The sequence below is a fragment of the Lepidochelys kempii genome, chromosome 1 (assembly GCF_965140285.1).
Source record: "Lepidochelys kempii isolate rLepKem1 chromosome 1, rLepKem1.hap1, whole genome shotgun sequence".
Taxonomy (NCBI): domain Eukaryota; kingdom Metazoa; phylum Chordata; order Testudines; family Cheloniidae; genus Lepidochelys; species Lepidochelys kempii.
The window spans coordinates 119276971-119300699 of NC_136380.1; the positions used below are offsets into that span (position 1 = coordinate 119276971).

At 42.3% G+C, this 23729-nt stretch overlaps 1 protein-coding gene across 3 annotated transcripts in view; it reads left to right on the forward strand.

Annotated features, from left to right (window-relative positions):
- Positions 1-12799: 12799 nt before the first annotated feature.
- Positions 12800-23729, forward strand: part of AFF3 (ALF transcription elongation factor 3) — a 469491-nt gene continuing 458561 nt past the window's right edge. For all 3 annotated transcript variants that reach the window (XM_073352102.2, XM_073352110.2, XM_073352138.2), the window contains exon 1: positions 12800-12973. In XM_073352102.2, coding sequence (XP_073208203.1) covers positions 12921-12973 — 53 coding nt within the window. In that variant the 5' untranslated portion in view covers positions 12800-12920. The remainder of the gene's footprint in view (positions 12974-23729) is intronic.

Sequence of the window (23729 nt, forward strand, 5' to 3'; positions counted from 1 at the left end):
AACATCTGCTCAATGTGCAACGGCAGCCAAAAAGCTAACAGAATGTTAGGAAAGGGAGAGATAAGACAGAAAGTACAATAATGTCACTATATAATTCCATGGTATGCCCACACCTTGAATACTGGGTGCAGTTCTGGTCATCCCATCTAAAAAATATATTCCAGTTGGAAAAGGTACAGGGAAGGGCAACAAAAATGGTTAAGGATATGGAAAGGCTTCCATGTGAGGAGAAACTAAGAAGACTGAGACTTTTCAGCTTGGAAAAGAGAAGTCTAAGAGAGGATATGATAGAGGTCTATAAAATCGTGACTGGTGTGGAGAAAGTGAATAAGGAAGTGTTATTTATTCCTTCACATAACACATGAACCAGGGGTCAGTCAATGAAATTAATAGACAGCAGGCTTAAAACAAACGAAAGTATTTCTTCACAGAACACATAGTCAACCTGTGGAACTCTTGCCAGGGAATATTGTGAAGGCCAAAACTATAACAGAATTCAGAAAAGAACTTAATAAATTTATGGAGGATAGGTCTATCAATAGCTATGTTAAGGAAAAGTTAGTATATGTGACCCCATTTTGGTTTGGGGCCCACTATTGTCTAAAAGCAAGCACATCATGCACCAGGAGGAGTGTTCCTTAGATACTGCATTTCTGTGAAAACGCTCCCCCTTGTTTCCAGCCTGTCTCGACTCCTGGTTTCTGTTCTTTGTCTGTTCCTAACTCCCTGCCTCCTGGCCTTGTGATGTGGGCCTCCCATCCTGATAAGAAAGGTTACTGATGTATTGCTTTAGGACCATGTTGTGTGGTTGAAGTAATAGTTTAGCACGGGGAATGTACCTAGCAGGGATAGGTGGTAGATAAGGAAAGGGTTTGTCTATTGGATAAGGTTTCCAATGCACGAGGGCAACATGCTTTGCTAAAAGGTATATAATCTTTGCATAACCTGCATTTGGGGTCCCCTTCTGACTAGCAGGGGGGCACCACACTTGAGCATAATAAGCTTAATATCTTTGGGAACTCTGCAGTTGTGGACTTTGTTCATGTGCCTCAGCCTAGACTCGAACTGCGCGTGACCTATCAGGTATAATTCGCAACAGCTATTAGCCAGGATAGTCAGGGATGCAACGGTATGCTCCTGGTGTCCCTCAATCTCTGATTGCCAGAAGCTGGGTGTATGGCTTTTCAGAAAATGTGTTTGATTCAACACAAGGGATGACCCAATGATTGCCTGTTCTGGTCATTCCCTCTAAAGCTGCTGGCACTGGCCACTGTTGGAAGACAGGATGCAGTTATAGATGGACCATTGGTCAGACTCAATATGGCCGTTGTTATGTAGATATTGTCACACCCTTCTTTACCTTATTTCATACTGTCAGGTCTCTCCCTTGACAGTAGTTCTGAAGAAAACTTCCCAAAAATTCAAGATGAATCATCACCTTTCACATCCCAAGCGGGTGTCAGATGTCATTGACAAATGATCGGGAAAATGAGGGAGCTAGAAGTGGATAGTACACATCACATAAACATTTAAAGCATGGAGAAGAGTAGCTGTAATTATATGTATATAAGATGGACTGTGATTCCATGCATTATGACAGTAACATTTGTAGGGTATGGGCTGACTATCTGTGGGAATGGACTGGAATGATGGCCCTTTTCTCACTTAGAATGTACTATCCCAGGGACATAAAGGGTGGTATTGCTATCATCATGGCATGCCTTACAGTAGATCCTGAGGTCCCGGTGATGACAGATTGCCCACAGTCAAGCTTAGAGTCCCAGAAAGATTACAGAATGTTGTTCATACTTCAGCAAGGACCACCTGACTCTACTTGTGGATGGGTTTGTAGTTGTTATCCAAAAATGCATCATAAAAATTTTCCCTAGATGTTTCAGCATTTGCTCCTGCCAGTGCTTGCCCAGACAGTGCAGCCTTAAGCCCAGTGGGAATCTACATTTGAGCTGTGGTTCTACAGTCTCTCCCTGGCTTGTCTTGGAATGAGACAAAGATTTCACTTTGCACCAGGGTCTTGTTTCCAGTACTCTTCTGTCTACTCAGCTAATATGATCAGACAGCTATCTCTTTAACACACCTATTTTCTTTAGGGATCCATTACTCCAAGAGATGCTCTCAGTGGATACAACCTTAAAAATGATATAGTCAAAGAGAATTATAATTATAGCATTTACTAAGGCTATTTACCAAGCAGAAGACATATAGCCCAGAAAGCATGAGCTAAAAGAATATATAGCAACCACCTTACTAAATCTGGCATTGTTCAGGTATTTGAAAATATTTTTGTAGGAAAAGATCACAGATAACTTAAACACCTCTTGTAGTGTCCATCTACACTAGAAAAATGATGCACTGCTGACAGTGGCTGTGAGCAATAGGTCATCTCCTGGCCCTCCTTTGACTGGTGTTGAAAATTGCCTATCTATTAGTACAGAGGGACAAAACTGTCTTTGGCACCTTTTCAGAAAATGTGGTTGATTCAACACAAGGGATGACCCATTACTGACAATCAGTGTCAGCAACTATCCATTTTCCTAATGCAGAAGGTGTTTATGTAATTATCAGGTGAAATTTGTCTCCTCTCACAGGCATGAGGCAGTCAGTGTCAGAATGATTTGATTGTGCACTACCTTTTGTTCCTCATTCCTCTATCTCTCGAGTAGACTGTCTGTGTCTGAACCCTAGACCAACCATCCCATAGGTTTGCTTAAAACTCTTCACCAAGTTATCTATATATGAGAGCACCTACCTTTCCAAACAACATTCACATAAATTCATCCGAAGCTGTACTCTTCCCTGTTGCTTGGAATTCTATAATCCAGCAATGGCTTGTTCAGCTCAAACCACATGGAATGGTCAATTGTAATTGTTCAATTCTTTTGTTTCCAGATTAAAAATTTTATCTTTCCCTACCCCAATTCTCAAACAACTATTAAAAGCACTTCTGTTTAGCTTCTCTTGCAAAAATGTTCTCTGGAAGTGATCTTTTGGGTCCCAGACTACACATTTCCATTTTGTTCATAATCTTTTGTTTGAAAATTTTTAAATTGAAGAAAAAATCACAGAGAAAAGTTTTATATTTGTCTCTAATTGGCGTCCATTCCTTCTGCCACGGCTCAGATTTAGAACAGCTCAATTTGTTCTACAGTTGACAAGACATGATACATATTGTCATCAGTACTTAGAGCTGTACGCTGTCCTTCGTTCATGCACACAATGTCCACTTACCTCAGTGGGAATACTACGTGTGAATCAGAAGCACTATGTGACGAGTAGATTGAGTCTTGACTTATATCTCCAGGCTTGCAACATATATTAAAATAATAAATGTTCAGTATCCACAAAATCAACGCTGTTCCTCTACGTTAGTAATTGTTAACTAACAATTTGAAGTTATTACCACAATTAACCAATGAAAATTAAATCTGTATAATTTGTTTGTGCAAAAAGTTAGTTTTTAACCACTTTCCGCTTATAGGTATTATATGGAAAGGTGGGGAGTGAAATGAAATATGCTGTGTTAACTTTAGTAGCATCTGCAGCTATACCATCTTGTGCTGTGATCCTGTCAAATTTCACAAGCTACAATACAGGATTAGGCTGTATTAGTATTTGCATGAGAGAACTCATGCACAACACAAAGATCTTTTGCAGCGAATGAGACGAATCCCATGTAGGAAAAAAAAAAGGAATACTGTAATCCAATAACAAGGCTGTATAAGAATGCATATACACAAGGAGGCAGAGTTAAGGTTCTATATACTGTTTGCTAGACCTGCTTGCAGCAGCTTTCATCCTAAAGGATTCCAAATCTCATAAATTTAAAGAAATATAGAAATTATACACAGTGATAATTTCACTGGCCGCTGGATTAACAGCTGCCATTGTGTTGGAACATGGCAGTTATTTAAAGGAATACTATAAGGTTAAAATAATATATCTGGCATGAAAGATGGGTTGGTAAGTGAAGATATTTATTATTATTTATTTATTATGCATTTCTACTATGTTAAGAGCACTAAATTACAGACAATGCAAGCATTCCAAACAAAACAGTCTAAAAATTTAGTCCAACACAAGTTACTGGGCTCAACACGGGGGTAACTGGGTGAAATTTAGTAGCCTGTGGTATACAGGAGGTCAGACTCGATCTAATGGTCCCTTCTGGTTCACCATCTACATCTAAAACGACTTTAAGCTCAAACTCGCATGTGCCAAATTAAAGTGAAACTATTTTTAAATTCAAATGCAAATCCACCTATTATATATTCAGTGTACTTCAGAGTCCCTTTTAGAAGTGAAATACAATTTAGAGTTTGTTTACGCTATGTTTTAAAACCTGTGGCAGTAAGTCGCAGAACCTGGATCTACAGATTTGGGCTTGTTACTATGCTAAGAAAAGCAGTGTAATGTTGGGGCTCAGGCTGGAGGTTGGACTGTAAATCCCGGGGAGCAGGGTGGGTTTTAGAGCCCCAGCCCAAACGGCAATGTCTACATTGCTGTTTTTAGTGCTGTACCATGAGCCCAAGTCTGTAGACCTGAGCTCTGACACTTGCTGCCACAGCTTTTAAAACACAGGAACTCGGGCTGTCGATTAATCGCAGTTAACTCACGTGATTAACTCAAAAAAATTAAGTGTGATTAAAATATTAATCGTGATTAATCACAGTTTTAATAGTTCTGTTAAACAATAGAATACCGTTTGAAATGTATTAAATATTTTGGATGTTTTTCTACATTTTCATATAGATTGTATTCTGTGTTGTAATTGAAATCAAACTGTATATTATTTTTTATTACAAAGATTTGTACTGTAAAAATGATAAACTAAATAGTATTTTTCAATTCACCTCATACAAGTACTGTAGTGAAATCTCTTTGTTGTGAAAGTGAAACTTACAATTGTAGATTTTTTTGTTACATAACTGTAGTCAAAAACAAAACAATGTAAAACTTCAGAGCCTACAAGTCCATTCAGTCCTACTTCTTGTTCAGCCAATTGCTCAGACAAACAAGTTTGTTTACATTTACAGGAGATAATGCTTCCCTCTTCTTATTTATAGTGTCACCAGAAAGTGAGAACAGGCATTTGCATGGCACTTTTGTAGCCGGCATTGCAAGGTATTTACATGCCAGTTATGCTAAACATTTGTATGCCCCTTCATACTTTGGCCACCGTTCCAGAGGACATGCTTCCATGCTGATGACGCTCATTAAAAAAATAATGCATTAACTAAATTTGTGACTGAACTCCTTGGGGGAGAATTGTATGTCCCCTGCTCTGTTTTACCCGCATTCTGCCATATATTTCATGTTATAACATTCTCGGATGATGACCCAACACATGTTGTTCATTTTAAGAACACTTTCACTGCAGATTTGACAAAACGCAAAGAAGGTACCAATGTGAGACTTCTAAGGATAGCTACAGCACTTGACCCAAGGTTTAAGAATCTGAAGTGCCTTCCAAAATCTGAGAGGGACAAGGTGTGGAGCATGCTTTAAGAAGTTTTACAAGAGTAACACTCCGACAGGGAAACTACAGACTCAGATCATGAAAATGAACATACTTTGGGCCACACTACTTTGGATTGTTATCGAGCAGAACCCATCATCAGCATGGACACATCCTCTGGAATCGTGGTCGAAGCATGAAGGGACATATGAATCTTTAGTGCATCTGGCACGTAAATATCTTGTGACACTGGCTACAACAGTGCCATGAGAATGCCTGTTCTCACTTTCAGGTGACATTGTAAACAAGAAGCGGGCAGCATTATCTCCTGCAAATGTAAACAAACTTGTTTGTCTGAGTGATTGGCTGAACAAGAAGTAGGACTGAGTGGACTTGCAGGCTCTAAAATTTTACATTGTTTTATTTTTGAATGCAGTTGTTTTTGTACATAATTCTACATTTGTAAATTCAACTTTCATGATAAAGAGATTGCACTACAGTACTTGTGTCAGGTGAATTGAAAAATACTATTTCTTTTGTTTTTTTACAGTGCAAATACTTGTAATAAAAATAAATATAAAGTGAGCATTGTACACTTTGTATTTTGTGTTGTAATTGAAATCAATATATTTGAAAAAGTAGAAAACATCCAAAAATATTTAAATGGTGTTCTACAATGCGATTAATTTTTTTAATTGCTTGCTAGCCCTAATGGAAACACTTACTCACTTATAAAAAGAAAAGGAGTACTAGTGGCACCTTAGAGACTAACCAATTTATTTGAGCATAAGCTTTCGTGAGCTACAGCTCACTTCATCAGATGCATTCAGTGGAAAATACAGTGAGGAGATTTATATACACACAGAACATGAAAAAATGGGTGTTATCATACACATTGTAAGGAGAGTGATCACTTAAGATGAGCTATTACCAGTGGGGGTGGGGGGGGGGAGAAAACCTTTAGTAGTGATAATTAAGGTGGGCCATTGCCAGCAGTTAACAGGAACGTCTGAGGAGCGGGGGGTGGGGGGCTGGGGGGGGAATAAACATGGGGAAATAGTTTTACTTTGTGTAATGACCCATTCACTCCCAGTCTCTATTCAAGCCTAAGTTAATTGTATCCAGTTTGCAAATTAATTCCAATTCAGCAGTCTCTCTTTGGAATCTGTTTTTGAAGTCTTTTTGTTGTAATATTGCGACCTTTAGGTCTGTAATTGGGTGACCAGAGAGATTGAAGTGTTCTCTGACTGGTTTATGAATGTTATAATTCTTGACATCTGATTTGTGTCCATTTATTCTTTTATGTAGAGACTGTCCTGTTTGACCAATGTACATGGCAGAGGGGCATTGCTGGCACATGATGGCATATATCACATTGGTAGATGTGTAGGTGAATGAGCCTCTGATAGTGTGGCTGATGTGATTAGGCCCTATGATGGTGTCCTTTGAAATCTGTAGCTCACGAAAGCTTATGCTCAAATAAATTGGTTAGTCTCTAGGGTGCCACAAGTTCTCCTTTTCTTTTTGCGAATATAGACTAACACGGCTGCTATTCTGAATTACTCACTTATGTAGACCACTGAACTCAGTTGGAACAAGCTGTGTGCATAAGCGTTACCCAATGTGAGTAACAGTTTCGGAATCAAGACCATAACTAGAGTGTTTTTCTCTTTCATTCTTTGGAATAGATTGAGGCTGGCCCCCATGCAGCTGTTCTGGGGGAAGTGTACATCCCATCCAACCACTGGCCACCATTGCAGGGACTGCACTTTTCACAATGGCTTGCAGAGTTGGCTGAGCATATGCTGGACCCGCAAAGGGTTGTAACAGCAGGTGTGATCCTCCCAGTACCCCCAATATGGACAATGTAGCTTCATTCTATACAGTTGAGTCCTTTGATCATCAGGGATCCTAGTATTCCATAATAAAAAATAAAAATACATGTTTTTCTGTGATTAATATGAAATCTGAGAGCTGGAGCCCAGCTGGCCAGAGCTGACAGTTGGAGCACCCCTCTCCCCCGTCCTTTTTACCTTGGCAAATGGATTTCTAGGAACCCTGGTGATTATTCAGTCTCATTGGTATACTTTTCAATAAAACATATCTTCTGCATCACTACTTAATACATTGGCTTTACCAGAACAGTAAACACAGGTCTGTTTGTTCTCATGCAGTGGGTCCTTCATATAAACTTATTTTGTGGGAAACTGAAGGCAATACCAGACTTTTTATGAGTACTGCCTACAAAAAAAAAAAAAAAGAAAAAAAAGAAAAAGAACCCTATTCTCCATCCACTCAATTATACCATCTTTATGCTGGTGTAATAAAAATGGTATAATGGAGTGGAGAATCAGGCCCAGAGTCTTAAAACACACTGTACTGACACCTTTGGACTTACCCTATGCCCTGTACACACAAAAAATATTGTTTAAAAACCTTCCAGTTTATTCAAGGCTCCTCATCCTTTTTGTTCTTTGGAAATGTAACATCAGGGTCTTATGAGTGCATCCAATGAAGTGAGCTGTAGCTTACGAAAGCTTATGCTCAAATAAATTTGTTAGTCTCTAAGGTGCCACAAGTACTCCTTTTCTTTTTGCTGGGACTCAGAAAGGGGAAGATGTCATCACTCTCCACCTCTAAAAGCCTAAGCACAACAGCTGAGATTTCTCAGAGCCATCTAAGGGGTTTGAAAATCTCCTCTGACTTCAGTGGAATTACTCCTGATGTATACTGCTGTAAGTGGGAGGAGAATCTTGGCCATAATGGTAGAGAACACAAGAGTAATAATAGATATGTAAGAAATTTTAAAGAGTGACTCATGGGTTAAAATAAATTTTAAAAAGCTAAAACAAATTTCTTTATCTATGTTGCTAACATCTTGCGTTATCAAAAGTAAAAGTGTAAGCAGTGTCAGGATGAGCTCCACCCTGACATCTGGTGGTGAGGTGTGGCAAGTTGTGGAAAAGAACTTCAGGGGCCAATCTCATTTGCATAGGCACACCCACCACGCCTAGAATGAGACCATAGCTGCCCAAATGGTCACTTTGGCTGCTGTGGGATCCCCAGTGTCTCTGTTATTGGGGCAGGAAGAATAAATTGTTATTACCCTGATTATGGGAACTGTGCTTGGAACTGTACGTGGCCTTTTGTTATGACGGAGGGATTCACCATCAACTAAGTAGCACTCGCTAGGCAAGGGTCATGGGTTCCAAAACTGTGTGAATGGAGAGAGGCTGGGGACAAGTATTAATACTTGGTGGCATGGGCCCCTTGGTGAGGGCCTTACATGCTAATTGCACTTCCTCCTCTCTCCACTGTGGAATATCAGAGCTAATTTTGATTTCATTAGAAGTCTAGTTATAGGCTGCTGAGCTCACTTTGGGCTGACAGTGCACCAGCACTGGGGCTCCCCTATTATAAGCTGAATTCACCTAAGAGCTGAAATCACTGAGTGTTGTGTTAAGTAGTGGGAGAGCCTGAAGATATATTGTGGAGCAGTTTGCGGGACGGCTGGTGAAGCAGTTCGACGCAGCGCAGTGTGTGGATGGCAGGAGCTGCTTGTGGGCCGTGGAGCTGAGCGAAGGAGTTCGTGGGGCGGCTGGCGGGGCGGGGCGGAGCGGAGCGCAGCTGAGCGAAGGAGTTCGTGGGGCGGCTGGCGGAGCGGAGCGCTGCTATGGAGCTATGGGGCGGTCAGCTTCAGATCACGTAAGGTGCCTCTTACCCCCGTCCCATTTCCACCCAGGTTGGGAGGTAAAGCTCCGCAGATAAACTTTCGAACTGTGGGGCTGCCCTGACCAGGGACAGAGACTTTTGGGGCATTGGACTTTTGGGACTTTGGGTGATTTGGGGTTGCTGGACTCAAGAACCAAAGGGAAAAGGGCATGCCCCAATTTGCCTGGGGTGGGTTTTTTTTGCTCATGGGTTGTGTTATGAATCCGGTTGGTGGTGTTTCCCCAACATAATGCCACATTGTTTCTCTCTGTTATTAAAAGACTTTTGCTACACTCAGACTATGTGCTTGCGAGAGGGGAAGTATTGCCTCTTGGAGGCGCCCAGCTGGGGTGGTATATATTGGTCCCAGGTCACTGTCACTGTCATTGTGTTATTGGAATGGAACCCCTAGATATTGAACCCGGCCCTTGTTGCTGCCAACTCTGACGGGCAGAAGGGTTACAAAAGGATTTTGGAAATCTAATTCATTTTATACTGGTTATGCTGTTTGTTTACTTTTTGTATTCCTGTCAGCCTGAGTGATGGAAACAGTCTAGTCAATTTCACTTTTAGGTTCTCATGCATTAGCATCTTGCTGAAATATGTATTATTGTTTGTTAGTACCAAAATGTACATAGCACTTCACAGAAACATATAGGGTCAGGTGTAAGGTGGTTTAGCTCCAATGGGGCTCATAGAGGCAACCTAATTCTCCAGTGCCTTGCAGTCTGATTTTGGTAGCATTTCAAACCCTCTTTGCACAGGTGTAAATGACTGCACATGGTGGCAGGCAGTAAAGAATCAGGTCCAGAGTCTCCTCTCTGGGTTTAAAATCTAGGTTAAATCAAGAACAGCAGCAGGAATTGATGGCACAGGCAGTGGTCAAAGACGGGGAAGATGAGCATGAAAACAGTACAGTCATTCTGTCATCTAGAGTAAAATATTTGTCACAAAAATTACGTAGGTATTTTTAACCTTTTTCATTTATAAGGCTCAATCTTCAGTTGTACCAACCTCACACTTCAGCACAGCTAGTGGGATGGACACAAAGATGGCCACAAGCTACCTTTTCGCCTTCCTTGATTCAGGAGTAAGCAAGGGGCTGGTCAGCCCCAAGCACAAATTAGAGCACTCACAAGCCTACTGTAACTTGTTCTGGCTAGATTATGGCCCAGGCCTTCCCATTCTGGAATGCTCCAACTCTGCCTCCCCATGAGTCATGTCGTGTTCCTGTTCTAGGATGGGAGAGTGAGGATGCAGGGCTGGCATAAACAGGGCCATCCTTAGGATTTATGGGGCCCTATGCAGTATTATTAAACTGGTGCCTGAATGCCCGATGGCAGCCTGGGCTCGCATGTGTATATTAGATAAGGGTGATCTTTTAAAGGATTTAGTTAAAAAACTATATATCTGAAGATCCAACCATTTAAGGCTAAAGATTAATACTCAGATTGTGCATCTAAAAATCTATGCAAGGATTTTTTAGAGATTTGATTTATATAATCTTCAGCAACACACTAATGAAATATTTTTAAAGCAAATTTTAAACTAACATGTTCCAAGTAAACATTACAGTAATGCACAACTGTTTTTGTCAGTAAATTCAGAAACTGACAGTATATACCTGGGTGTTGGCAAATGCCTGTTAAATGGCTTCATTACCACTTGAATGGCTCTTTAAGAGTTTCAGTGTTGTGCTAATAGGTCTGGCAGGCTGGAAGCCTTTTTCACTTTTAAATACTAGATCCCCTCTGTAGGAAGACTCACCAGGCTGCAGCAGCCAGCTGTGGTGGGATCCTGCAGGAAGGGTCAGAACAGGGAGAGGAAAAGGAGAGAGGGGCACTAAGACCCAGGGATGCCCTAAATTTTTGGGTGCCCTATGCAGTCGCATGTGCACCCTGGGCATAAAGCTGGCCATGCTTAATGGGGGATTTTTAGCTGCCACTGATTTTACACCTCTTTGGCTATGCAAAAATAATCTAAGTGGAACTGAGAATCTGGTCCATAATTTCTAAACCTCTTGTGACAGGCTTATAAACCACAGTTGTATGGTTTTCCAACTTTTTCACAGAGTGGACCACATCTGAGCAGAAAGATTCTCATGGACTACTTCCCTTTTCACTCACGATCTTGCAGTCCACCCTTCTCATCTGTGGTTATATAACATCTCTGGTGCAACTGTAGCAATTGCTTAGATGGAAAAATAATATTCAGAAAGTGTTTGGTGTTAGCTTCTTTTAATGTGATTTAGCAACTAGAAGGCAGAAGACCCAGTATCATGTGACCAGCCAGCTCTCACAACCACAGTTTAAGGAATCATGGCTAAGGTTATTGGTTTATCTGAGAAGCAAACATTACAGGGGAAAGTATGTTGGTTTTTTAAAAAAATGTGTTTCCAGTGGATTTTATGGACTTGTCTATGCTGGGGATTTTCAGCCATCAGTGCCCAGCCTCTATAGGCAGTGACTTACACTGGTGCAGTTTACCCCAGTTTTAAGCAGGGATAACCTGTTTCAGTGTGACATTGCAGTTTGTATTGAATTACCTTGTCTACATTCAGGGTTGGTGCTAGTGGTGCTAGTGGTGGCTGGCCACCAATGCCTGAAACCCACAAAGGTAGACAAGGCCTAAGACAAAGCAAATGCCTGTTCCTCTTAGGTAACCTTGACTTTAACTCAGATACCTTTAGCACCAAAGTTGAAATAGCAGTGTCCTTGCACAACAAAACTGGTTGAAATTTTTTCAATATTTTGGATACTACATGTTCCCAATATCTTATCTGGGTGGTACTTATTTGTGTGGTACTTTTTTATTCTATATATTTCTTCAAGTCTACAGGTGATGGACATAAAAAAAAATCCATTTTCAGAGGTGCTGAGACTCTGCACTTGGCATTAGTGTCAGCTGGAGCATGAGTGCACAAGGCTGCCTGAAATCCGGCCCCCCGGGGGGAGGCCCTAGCACAGGGCTATTGCCTGCGTGAGTGCAGGGGACAGGACTAGATGCTCGACTGCGGTCCCTGCCACTCCTGCACTTCTATGATACTTCCCCTGGCCATTTGCCAGGATCAGTGGCTCTGGGATTTTGCCCATCATTTCCCAGGGCTATTGCAGCCCAAGAGAGGCAGAAGGCTGGTTTGTAAAGGTGTGGCAGGCGTTGGGGGAGGGGAGCAGAGGGGACCTGAACTCGGGGGTGGGGGGGGAGGGAAGTATATGGAAAAGCAAGTTGCAGCTAGAGATGACGCGGGGTCGGGGGGGGGGGGCGAAGTAACACACACAATCCCCCTCTGCCCTCGTCCTCTCCTCCTCCCCGTCCCCCCAGGCAGCAGGGAACGGAGCCAGTGCCCAGAAAACAAAGGGGGCTGGGCGGGGGGCGGCGCAGGCTACAAGCGGGCCCTGGCGGCAGCGAGCGCTACCTGCCAGGCACAGGCAGAGCGCGGGGCTGCGCGGCGAGCCCGGGGAGGGCGCCCGCCCGCCCGCCGGAGTGAGTCACACACACACGCGGCGCTGAGGGGAGGGAGGCGAGGGGAGCGCGGCGGCGGCGAGCAGAGAAGCGGAGCAGCCCGTGGGCGGCTGGCGGCGGCGGCGGCGGCTGCAGGGGGGGCCCGCGGCTGGCTGCGTGTTGCCCCGGGCAGCCCCGGCCCCCGGAGGCGCAGGGGCGGGCTCGGTGCGGGGGCGATGCCCCGGGCGCGCTCCGCTGGTGCAGCTCAGCCGCGCTGACGCGTCTCCTCCTCACCATGGACAGCTTCGACTTCGCCCTGCTCCAGGAATGGGACCTGGACTCCCTCTGGTGAGTGCTGCCGGGCCGGGCCCCCTCCCGCCGCGCCGCGCCGCACCTGAGCCGGGGGGCGCGTCCCTGCCTGCTGGGCTGGGTCCCGGCGGCGGGGGAATGTGGCGCTTCAGCTGGGGGTCCGCGGAGGACGGACTTCCCCTGCCCCCTAGCCGCAAGCACCCCGGGCTCCAGCCCCGCTCCCCGGCTCGCGGCGTGTGCCTGCTCCCCCTCCCCCCGGCTGCCTGGTCCCCTTCATGGACCCCCAGCCCGCCGTCCCTCTGCTCCCATGCTCCTTGTCCTCCCACTGCACCCCTAGTCCCTCCCTGCCTCCCACTGCACCCCTAGTCCCTCCCACTGCACCCCTAGTCCCTCCCTGCCTCCCACTGCACCCCGCTCCTGCCTCCTCTGCACCCCTAGTCCCTCCCACTGCACCCCTAGTCCCTCCCTCCCTCTCACTGCACCCCGCTCCTGCCTCCTCTGCACCCCTAGTCCCTCCCACTGCACCCCTAGTCCCTCCCTCCCTCTCACTGCACCCCGCTCCTGCCTCCTCTGCACCCCTAGTCCCTCCCACTGCACCCCTAGTCCCTCCCTGCCTCCCACTGCACCCCGCTGCTGCCTCCTCTGCACCCCTAGTCCCTCTCACTGCACCCTGCTTCTGCCTCCTCTGCACCCCTGTGCCCGCTCCTACCTCCCATTGCATCCCTACACCCTCCCTACCTCTTACTGCATCCCCCTTCTGCCTTCCACTGCACCCCTATGTCCCTTCCTGCCTCCCACTGCTCCCCGCTCCTGCCTCCTCTGCACCTCTCTCTTCCTCCCAGTCCGATTGCGCCCCGCTCACGCCCCCCACCCCCCCGACTGTGCCCTACAGGACATGCCCTTGGACTCCTCGTCGCACCCTTCTGCGCCCCAAGCCAGCCCTTGTGAGTGGCCGGCGCTTTGGAGCGGGGAGGAAGGTCTAGTGTCTGCCAGGTTGAACGGGCTGCGCGCAGGGAACCCATTCCTAGAAATGCCATTGTCGACTCTCCCTGGGCATAGCCTCCCCCTAGCCCAGCCCAGGGGCTGGTATTTCGGTCGCTGTTGCTGGAGGCGCAGCACATGGGCACCCTCGCCGGAGGGCTTTGCCACCCTTGCTCCCAGCCAAGCAAACTGGGTAACAGCAGCGGCGGGGAGGAGAAAGTGCCAGTCCACCCAGAGCAGGCTGGGGCTTTTTGCTTGTCAATCGCAGGTACTTTGTGGTACTGGTGTGTGCGGCTCCACGGTGTGTCACTGTTGTTTGTAACCCCCATAGATTAACCCCTTTGTGCACGAAAAAGCGATGGGTGAAATGGAATTGTACTCAAGCTCCCCATGTCCCGAAGTGCGTGTATTGTACGAAATCTTTATCTGGAGCAGTTTAATTCCAGCGGCAGGTGCCTTTGAATAACCCCCCCTGCTTCCTCCGCCCGTTCTACCTCCCCCGCCCCACCTATCCAAGTGGTATAATTATTTCAGCGCCAGTGTATTCTTATTACTAAGAACTTGTGTTATGTTAATCATTTTAGGTGAGCATTTGCTGGAAGACGGACAGTAACTGCAGTTTATGTCCTATTAGCTCGAATGGTATATTTGGGAGTTGAGATTATTTTTGCCTTAAGTCAGTTAAAAGTGTTGCATTTCTTTAACATTTTATGTGATCTGTATCAGTAGAGGATGCATTCAGCAACTACAGCTTATCTTTTCCATGACAGGCTTAACAAAATAAGCTGGACAAGCAAATCCATTAGTCAGCTTCCTCTTACAAAAGATCTCCGGATTTATGCAATGCATAATGCTGGCTCTTATAAATGCATACATTGATGACATGCAATATAATAAACTTTTATATTGCTATGGGAATTTTAAAGATCAAATATAATAGAGCAATTTGTTACTATTCTATACAAGTTGTTAATGACAGCTTTGCTGCCTGGAATACTAGTTAAGGTTGTGTCTGAATTTCAGTAATAAATACCAATTTTCAGTTTATATCCAAACCATAACACTTATCTCTGGATCGATTTTAAATTTTCAGCCCACAAAATGCTTATAAAATTAAATTCCACAAACTTTCTATTTAACAAGTGTGTGGGGGGGGAGGAAATAGTACGTTGGTCTGCTTTGGGAACCCCCGCCTCATTTTTTTTAATGGGAATGTGGTGGCCATTAGTCCAGTTTGTAGCTTAGCGCTTATATTTAATATTTAAAAAATGGAAAAAGTTGAAACTATAATGTTGGAAGCCCAGCTAGTACTATGTCCAGCAATCGCTGCTTTTCCTAACCTTTTTAGCATGCTTTGAGTGTTATTGAGTCACTCTGAACATAGTATGAGAGGTTCTACTGATTTAATTGATAATATTGATTCAAGGGACATTTCTAGAATCCCAGATAACACACTTTTTAAAAAGTCTATGCATTTGTGTAACAAGTATTTTTTTAAAAAATAGTCTTAAGTATGTATTTACCAAGTACACCACAAATGTTTCAAATGAAACGTAGACAGTTGGGTAATAGTGAGCCTGATCCTGCATTCCTTGCTCACCTAAACCTTCCCCTGAAGTCGTTGCAGGGTTGGGTGCACAAAAAAATTAAACATCAAGCCATCTAAAAGTGAATCACATACATTTAATCATAACTTCTCTATAGAACAAGAGTTTCGTAAGTGTTATCATTTTCTGCTTGCATTTTTTCAGGAAGAAAGTGTAGCTGTGTTCTGCTGAATGGATTGGTGAATCTGAGGTTGTTTGCTGGAAGTTTATCACAAAGCAGCTGTTTTACCAAATGTTTCAGAATAAAAAACTCAGAATAATCAAGTTAGAGTCATAGCAGAAGTACTGATGTCACATACTGTAAGCTTATAGCATGAATATTAGTAAAATGACAGCTTTACCACTGGGTGACCCAGCAACAACAGGCACAGGGCCCTAGGCTTGTTTATGATTGTGGGCAATGTGTGCATGTCACGCAGTCTTTCCTCTATACTGCCAGGTTCTTTCTTGTGAACAGACCTGTTATTGAAATTTACAAAGAATCCTACTTTGTAGGACATACTCACTAACCAAAATAAACCTTGTAGATCTAACTTTAGACCTAAAAGACTTGACAGCATCCTTCTAAAGGAGCACAGTTATCATCAAAAAGAAAAAAAGATTTTGTACCACAGAGGTGGAAAATACTTTCATGGTAAAGGGCAACACTTAGAGGATTTAATTTTCCATGCAGCAAGTATAAATATTATCCCTCATTTTTTTGAAGGTAGTCATATTGACAATTTGTGTACTTAACTAATGACAGAAAAGCTGTTTTTTTGCAGTACTTGATGACTGTTTTGCTTAAAAGTGAAATCAATAAATATTAACACGCTTCTCTAAAGTTTTCTTTTTTAAATTTTTGTTATTGGAAAATCGAAATGGTTTTAAAAGGATGTCCATATCAACAGTAGCATGATACTCAGCTCTCATTGAGGACAGTGTAAATATTGCATTGAATGCATCAGTTTTGTTGAATTTGCCCTCCAATTAATACCCATTACATTTTTACTTTGCTGTTCATGCTGTAGCATACAAAATGTAATATAATATTTGTATCCTATACATGGTCCAGAAACCATCATAAGAGAGGATATTCATTAGTATATTGTAAACTGCAGAAGGTTATATAAGTTGATTTTTATATTGAATTGTAGTTTCTGTCAAGTTGCATCCACACCAATGGCATCTCCCACCCCTCCGCCCCCAGTAACATGTTTCAAATGACAAAAGCTGAGTGAGACTCAAATAGAAAATCCAGCAGAACCACACAAATTTGTGGCATAAACAAAACATGATCATGTGTTTTGTATAACACTTTTGTTGGCACTTTTTGGGGAGATCTGCATAATTCACTCATGCCTCCATTACTGGTGAGTAATACAATTATCCCAGCTTCACAGCAATAACAACTTCATACCACAACACCACCTCATATATTTTCTTTCTGTATCAATTCATTTGTATATAATATCTAGTTTATTTGTACAAATGCAAGGAGCCAAATTTTCCACTGCCTAGCAACTTGTATGTTCTTTTACACAGTGCAAAATGGTCTTATTCTGATTTGGTAGTGTTTTACATCTGTTTTGGTCTAGTTAAAACAAATTACACAAGGTGCAGGGTAGTAGAGAATCAGGTCAAATGCATTAAATGGAAGTGCCAGGCATGGTTTTATAGTTAAAAAATAAAAATAAAAATCGTGCAGCTGTTCTGTGTTGTATTGGTCAAACTTAGGCCCATATTCAGCAAGGTACTTAAGCATGTGCCCAACTTTAAACATGTGAGGAATCCTTTTGAAAGCAATTTTGTAAAGGAACTACTCGTGCTTAAAGTAAGGCACATAATTAAGTACATTGCTGAATCTGGGTAAATATTTACAAAATTTGTAAGGGTTAAATCAGTTAAATAAAATTATCAGGCTTACTAATGCATTTACTCACCATGTTATAGCATACAAAAAGTAAATTGTACACATATTTAAGCATGAGGCATGTTAGTCCTGAATAAAATGGTGGTGGTTTAGGCACAAGTAGCAAAGTGCATAATCAATGAATATGTTGCTGATCTGATGCTTTTGGATATTTTGAATTATCATCAGTTTTGTAGAGGTGGCCTAGTATTGTAAATAAATACACATGTAACTGTGTAGTTTCCAAGTAGAGGTCAATGTCAAATGCCACAGTGTGAGGTGGCCCACTGTTTTATACAGACTATGTATTGAATTACTAGCTCATTTGCTATCTTTGGGTCTGTTCCTGCTCCATTTGAAGTCAATGAGAGTTTTGTTTGGAAGCTGCTCTTAACAAAAAGTGGGTAGACATCCAGCAGTCTTGTAAAAGAACCTTTTGTAACTTTTTGATCCCAGGCTCGTCCAGTTTTTAGTCACTAAGTTTTATATTTGTGCAAGTTGAGATCATTTTCATTTTGTACAGACTGTTCACTAGAGAAGACTCTGGAAAGCTAATTTTACAAATTGTTACCTAGACACCATAAAGTATTAAAATGTTTATTTTCAGTTAATATTGGACTGATTTTTTCCTTTGTGGTCACTAACCCATGGATATCTTTCCTTCTTTAGGACAGGAACCATAGTTTATCATTACAGATACACTAATACATTCACAAGAGTAATAATATTTAGTTTTATTTAAGTGTTAAGTTTCTCATCTTAATCTTGATCTCTGTGAACATCTGGTGTATCTTGGGGTCACATTAGACTGAACACTGACATACAAAGAATACACGAAGAAGCTGAAAAAGAAAGTGAGCTCCAGGAACTATATACGCCAGAAACTGTCCAATACAAAATGGGGAGCTGATTGTAAAACACTCTGAGCAACCAGTCTCACCTCGTGTTACTCATTTGCGGAGTACTGTGTCCCAGTATGGTCATGTGGAAGAAAAACACAGTCTTCACTCTTAGGTTGTTTGCAATAAGTCAGAGACAGTTTATTCTCAAGCAATTGCAAGGGGGAGAGTGTGCACGGACAGGGGATTCCCCCTTCCTAGGCAGGTCTCCACCACATAAACAGTTAGGGCAAGCATTTATACCTTTTGTTGCATACAATAATGATCAACAGCTGCGTCTTGTTTATACATATTCCTTCTTGATATCTTACTTTTCTCAGCAGTTCCTGCTACAGTCTGCATTCCGTTCTTATCTAACACAAAGTCAAAACAGCATCTCTTACAGTTTTCCTACTCGCTTCCCACTTGCCCAGGCCCTGCCTTAAAGTCTCGCGTTATTAGAGTTAGCCTGACTCTTGCTCTATTCCTAAGAAAACTAAGATGTCTGCATTCAACTTCCCTTTATCCTTTTTCCACTTCCACGGTCATGCTCAAGCAATGCGTACAAAATTGATACTTATTCATGCCTGTAGGGTCATAAGAGGGGCTTTGAAACCGACTCCTATGGTGTCGCTGTACTGCGTCATGGGGACTGCACCACCATCAGTGGGGCAGAATGCTTTCAGTAGAAAGGAGAGACAAAAACAGATGCATGATCCAAGATACCCGCTGCATGGACACATTCCTCCACCCAAAAAGCTGAAGTTCAGAAATAGTTTTGCCTCTGAAATCCCTTACTCTGTCACCTTCCACTGTGGTATTTTGAGGTAACAAAATGGTGGGAAATGCTGATGATCCTGGAGAACATGGTTCTGTCAGGACAACTTCCTCTAGTCATTGACCTCAAATGGAAATAGTGGTGTACTCTAAATTGAGCAAGAGTTGGGGTGCTAAAGACTGGTGACAATATGATCAAATGGAAACCAAGGAACATGGAGAGTCTAGACAAACGCTTAATGCAATGTCCCTGTCAACACTCTGTAATGTTCGAGATAGGTGACAGCACCATGGTATTAGCTGCAGTTTTGGAGCAACAGGCTCTGATGATCTTAATCTTCGAGGTCCTACAGAACTGTGTTCCAGTGTGTCTTGGACTGTCTCTTATTCCTTTCCCTTCATCCCCTGCCGCTTTCTACCAGCAATGCCATGCTTGATGCCCTTCTTATTTTTCTCTTGGTTCCATCTTTGTGCCTCTTTCCATTCTGCTCGCTTCCCAATCCTGATTAACAAAGCCACCACCTTCTCCTCATTAAAACCCCATCTAAAAATTCACTCCTTCTGGGTTGATTGTAAGTGTGAGTAGACAATAACAATGATGATAGTCATAAGTTATTCCTGTCTATGGATTTCACAGTGTATTCTTTCTTCTGTCTGTCTTTTAGACTGTAAGCTCTATGGGTCGGGAATTGCCTTATTTGTTCTTTTACAGCACTGGACAAATTGTATTTGCTACATATAATACAGACAATAAGAAGGTAGAGCTTTTCATGTTCAAAATGCTGTATCAACTAAATAATAATGCCTTAAAAGTATGTCCATGCGAGTACTTATTTGCTAGATGTACGGCGTCAGTTTCTCAGCTGGTTTAAATCAGCATAGCTCCATTGACTTCGATGCATTATGACAATTTACACAAGCGGAGGATCTGGCTTATTTTCTCTAATTTGTGTGTCAGGAAATGAAAATCTGTAAGGAATAATATATTTTCCATCCCCACATTGTTTTTTAGTCTGAAGAATATTTGGGGAAGACAGTGGTACAGTGTGTTTTCCCTCTGCTCCCCCACTGTAGACAAGTTGATGGTCCAAGACCAGCAGTTTGATATATAATGATAAAAACTCTTCAGGCCTTCCTGCTAGCCGTCAAACCTCTAGATTTATGTAACTGTGGATATGTTTTCTTTGAGGACTCTGAGGATGATAGGCAGAAAGCTCAATAGACTATGGAGAAAGAACTGAGGGGAGGGTGTGCTAAGTTGCCAGGCTCACTCAATAAATTATGATCATTCTGAGGAAAGTATCAAATCTGGAAAAACTTGTAGAAGAAGAGAATGGGCCATTAAAGAGAAAAACAGACAGAAAGGAAGCTTACACCACCATATCCATATACTTCTTATCATCCATAAGAAATGTAAGAAATGACATTATAATCAATGCCATGGGATTTTCATATGGGAAAGCGAATGTTTCATTTTAAAGCATTTAAAATCTGGAAAAGTTAATATCATAAATTATTTTGTTGTATTATTTTTCTGCTTAGAAAACATTATCTCTGATCACTTTCAGTGTACTGCAAAATATGAACAAAGAGAGTGATAACTATTTACCATATGTGCTTCAATATAGCTAAACACCACATCATAACTTCATTAACATTATGGCTAATAAAAATAGTAACAACAGGAATGAAGAAAATCTGATTTCCATAAAGAGTAGAAAAACTTGGGTTTTCTTGGTATTTGAACTTGGTTTTGAACCAAGGGGTTTGAACTTGGTATTGAAAGTACAGGGAAGAATACTATACATCCCTGAGGGCTGCAATACTTTGGTCTAACTCTGATTGGTGGGGTTGGTGTAAAGGTGGCTGGGTGGTGTTTCGAGGCCTGTGATGTACAAGAGGTCAGACTAGATCAGTAGTGGGTGGCCTGTGGGTCGCACACGGCCCGTCAGGGTAATCCACTGGTGGGCCGTGAGAAAGTTTGTTTACATTGACTGTCTGCAGGCATGGCTGCCTGTAGCTCCCAGTGGCCGTGGTTCACTGTTCCTGGCCAATGGGAGCTGAGGGAAGTGATGGCCAGAATGTCCCTGTGGACCACAGCTCCCATTTGCCGGGAACGGCAAACCGCAGTCACTGGGAGCTGCGGGCAGCCATGCCTGCAGATGGTCGATGTAAACAAACTGATTATCCTGATGGGCTGCAGGTTGCCCACCACTGGACTAGATGATCAGGTGGTCCCACCTGGCCTTGAACTCTCTATGATAAGTGTAATTCTTTGGGGGTATATCTACACACAACTCTGATTTCAAAGAGGAAACTTTTGCTTTCAAAATTTCAAGATTATAGAACATAGGAGTTTCGTATGAGGCTGAACTGGATTATTTAGTCTGCAGAAGAGAAGAGTGAGGGGGGATTTGATAGCTGCTTTCAACTACCTGAAAGGGGGGTTCCAAAGAGGATGGATCTAGACTGTTCTCAGTGGTACCAGATGACAGAACAAGGAGTAATGGTCTCAAGTTGCAGTGGGGGAGGTTTAGGTTGGATATTAGGAAAAACTTTTTCACTAGGAGGGTGGTGAAGCACTGGAATGGGTTACCTAGGGGGTGGTGGAATATCCTTCGTTAAAGGGTTTTAAGGTCAGGCTTGACAAAGCCCTGGCTGGGATGATTTAGTTGGGGATTGGTCCTGATTTGAGCACGGGTTGCACTAGATGACCTCCTGAGGTCCCTTCCAACCCTGAAATTCTGTGATAACCCTGTGATTCCATGGTTCCTCTATCTTAAGGATCACTTAACTACATGGCATGATTCTTCCCCCACTCCTTACTCCCCAGTGGAAAATTTAAACTTTTTGGTGAAAAATTGAAAGCTGAAAAATGTCAACAGAAAACGTTCACTTTTAAACAGAAAATCTCTATGCCACCATAGTGCCTCCTGGTAGTTGTAGTATGGGTGCCTCATGTCTCCATTCTTCTCTGTGGGCAGGGATTCCTAGCTGGACTAAATTTCCTAGGATGCACCACAGTCTACCCTTTACAAATCCATTGTAGTGCATCATGAGAATCCTTAGCCCTTGTGTATTCATGGAAGGTGTAGTCTGGTTGGGGAACAAAGAAGAACAGGGGCATGAGACATCCAAACTGCAGCTCCCATGAGGCACTGTGGCAGCCTATCTGAACAGAAAATTTTTGCTAAAAATATTTTGGGATTTGGCTTTTCAACAAAAAGTTGAAAGCCGAAAGTCCATGTATAAAATCGTTTTTACAAACATTTTGTTTTGTCAAATACCCAATTTTCTGTTGAAACATAAGTTTCAGTCAGTCCTGTTTGGAACACTGTTTTCGTATTGTTACAAAGAGGGCTAAGAATCCAATCTTCTCTCGATTGAAGTGAATGGAAGAACACCTGTTGATATTAATGGTGCAGAATCAGGTGCTACGAAAAGACAGACTGACATTTCTAGCTTAATAGTTGTTTGATGATCCACACATTTTCTTAAAAAATTGGAGAGTTCATGTTTATCTACACATAAGATTTTATTTTAGGAAGAGATGCATTATGGTTACTAGTATTAAATGAGCATGGTGATAATTATTATGCTAGGTAAAATATTTTATACGTGTTTTCAAAGAGAAAAATGCAGGATATGTTTGTTTCTTAAGTTTCTTACTTGCCCCCTTTATTACTCATCTTTCCAGATAATGGCAGTGAAAAAGTAATACTTGCTAGCAAGAAAAGTTGATTGCATTTTATTTTCTTAGGAAAATTGTAAACTACACACATGATACCAAAGGGCTAGAAACTCATACATAGTTGTATCTTGAGAAATAGGACTGTAGGAATGCAATTTAAAGTTATCCTAGGAGATCCTTTATATTTTTTCTATTTTCTTAATAAATTAGTCTCCAGGTGACAAAAGTCAGGAAGAATTTACAACTACAGTATGAGGGATGAGGCACCTTTGCTGAGAAGGTTTAAAAAAAAATATAAATAAATAACAGCAAGCACCAAAGGAGGCTGAGCTTCCCCAAAACAGTAAATGCTTTTAAAAATTAAAAACAAGGTTGGATCTGGGAAAGCCACTAAACCTTTTTAATAAACAAATCCTCTTTTATTATGGCATCCACCAGGTCCTGGTCAACAAAACTGTCCCTAGTGGTTGACAGGGAAACTAATGGATAAAATTAGATTCAGCCTAAACTGGCTAAATCAATACTGGCTGTGCTTGGTAAGGAGAGGATAAGGGTGATGTCTTCTGACATTGAGTTTCAGTTTTGATCACTTTCAGCTGTGACCTGCCATTTTGGATCCATACTATTAATGGCTAATTAAATCTACCAGGGAGAAACTGGTGGACATGACAGGCAATGCATTGCCTGTATAATAATTTCTATCACTTGGTATTTAAATCATCTGTTGTATGTGTACTGGATATACTACTGATGAATAGATAAGGGAGAACAAAGTGCTAGCATTTCTTAAAATTGCATTTGCTAAACTTCAGATCAAGAAGTCATCTCAGCAATCTTAATCTCATCAGCTATTGCCCTGTTTCTCTCCTTTCGTTTTTGGGAGAGGTTATGGAGAAGGTTTTGGTGAAAAAGCCACCTGGATTTGACAAATTTCCTGCGCCCTTTTAATGTAGATTTAGATGTGGCTAGG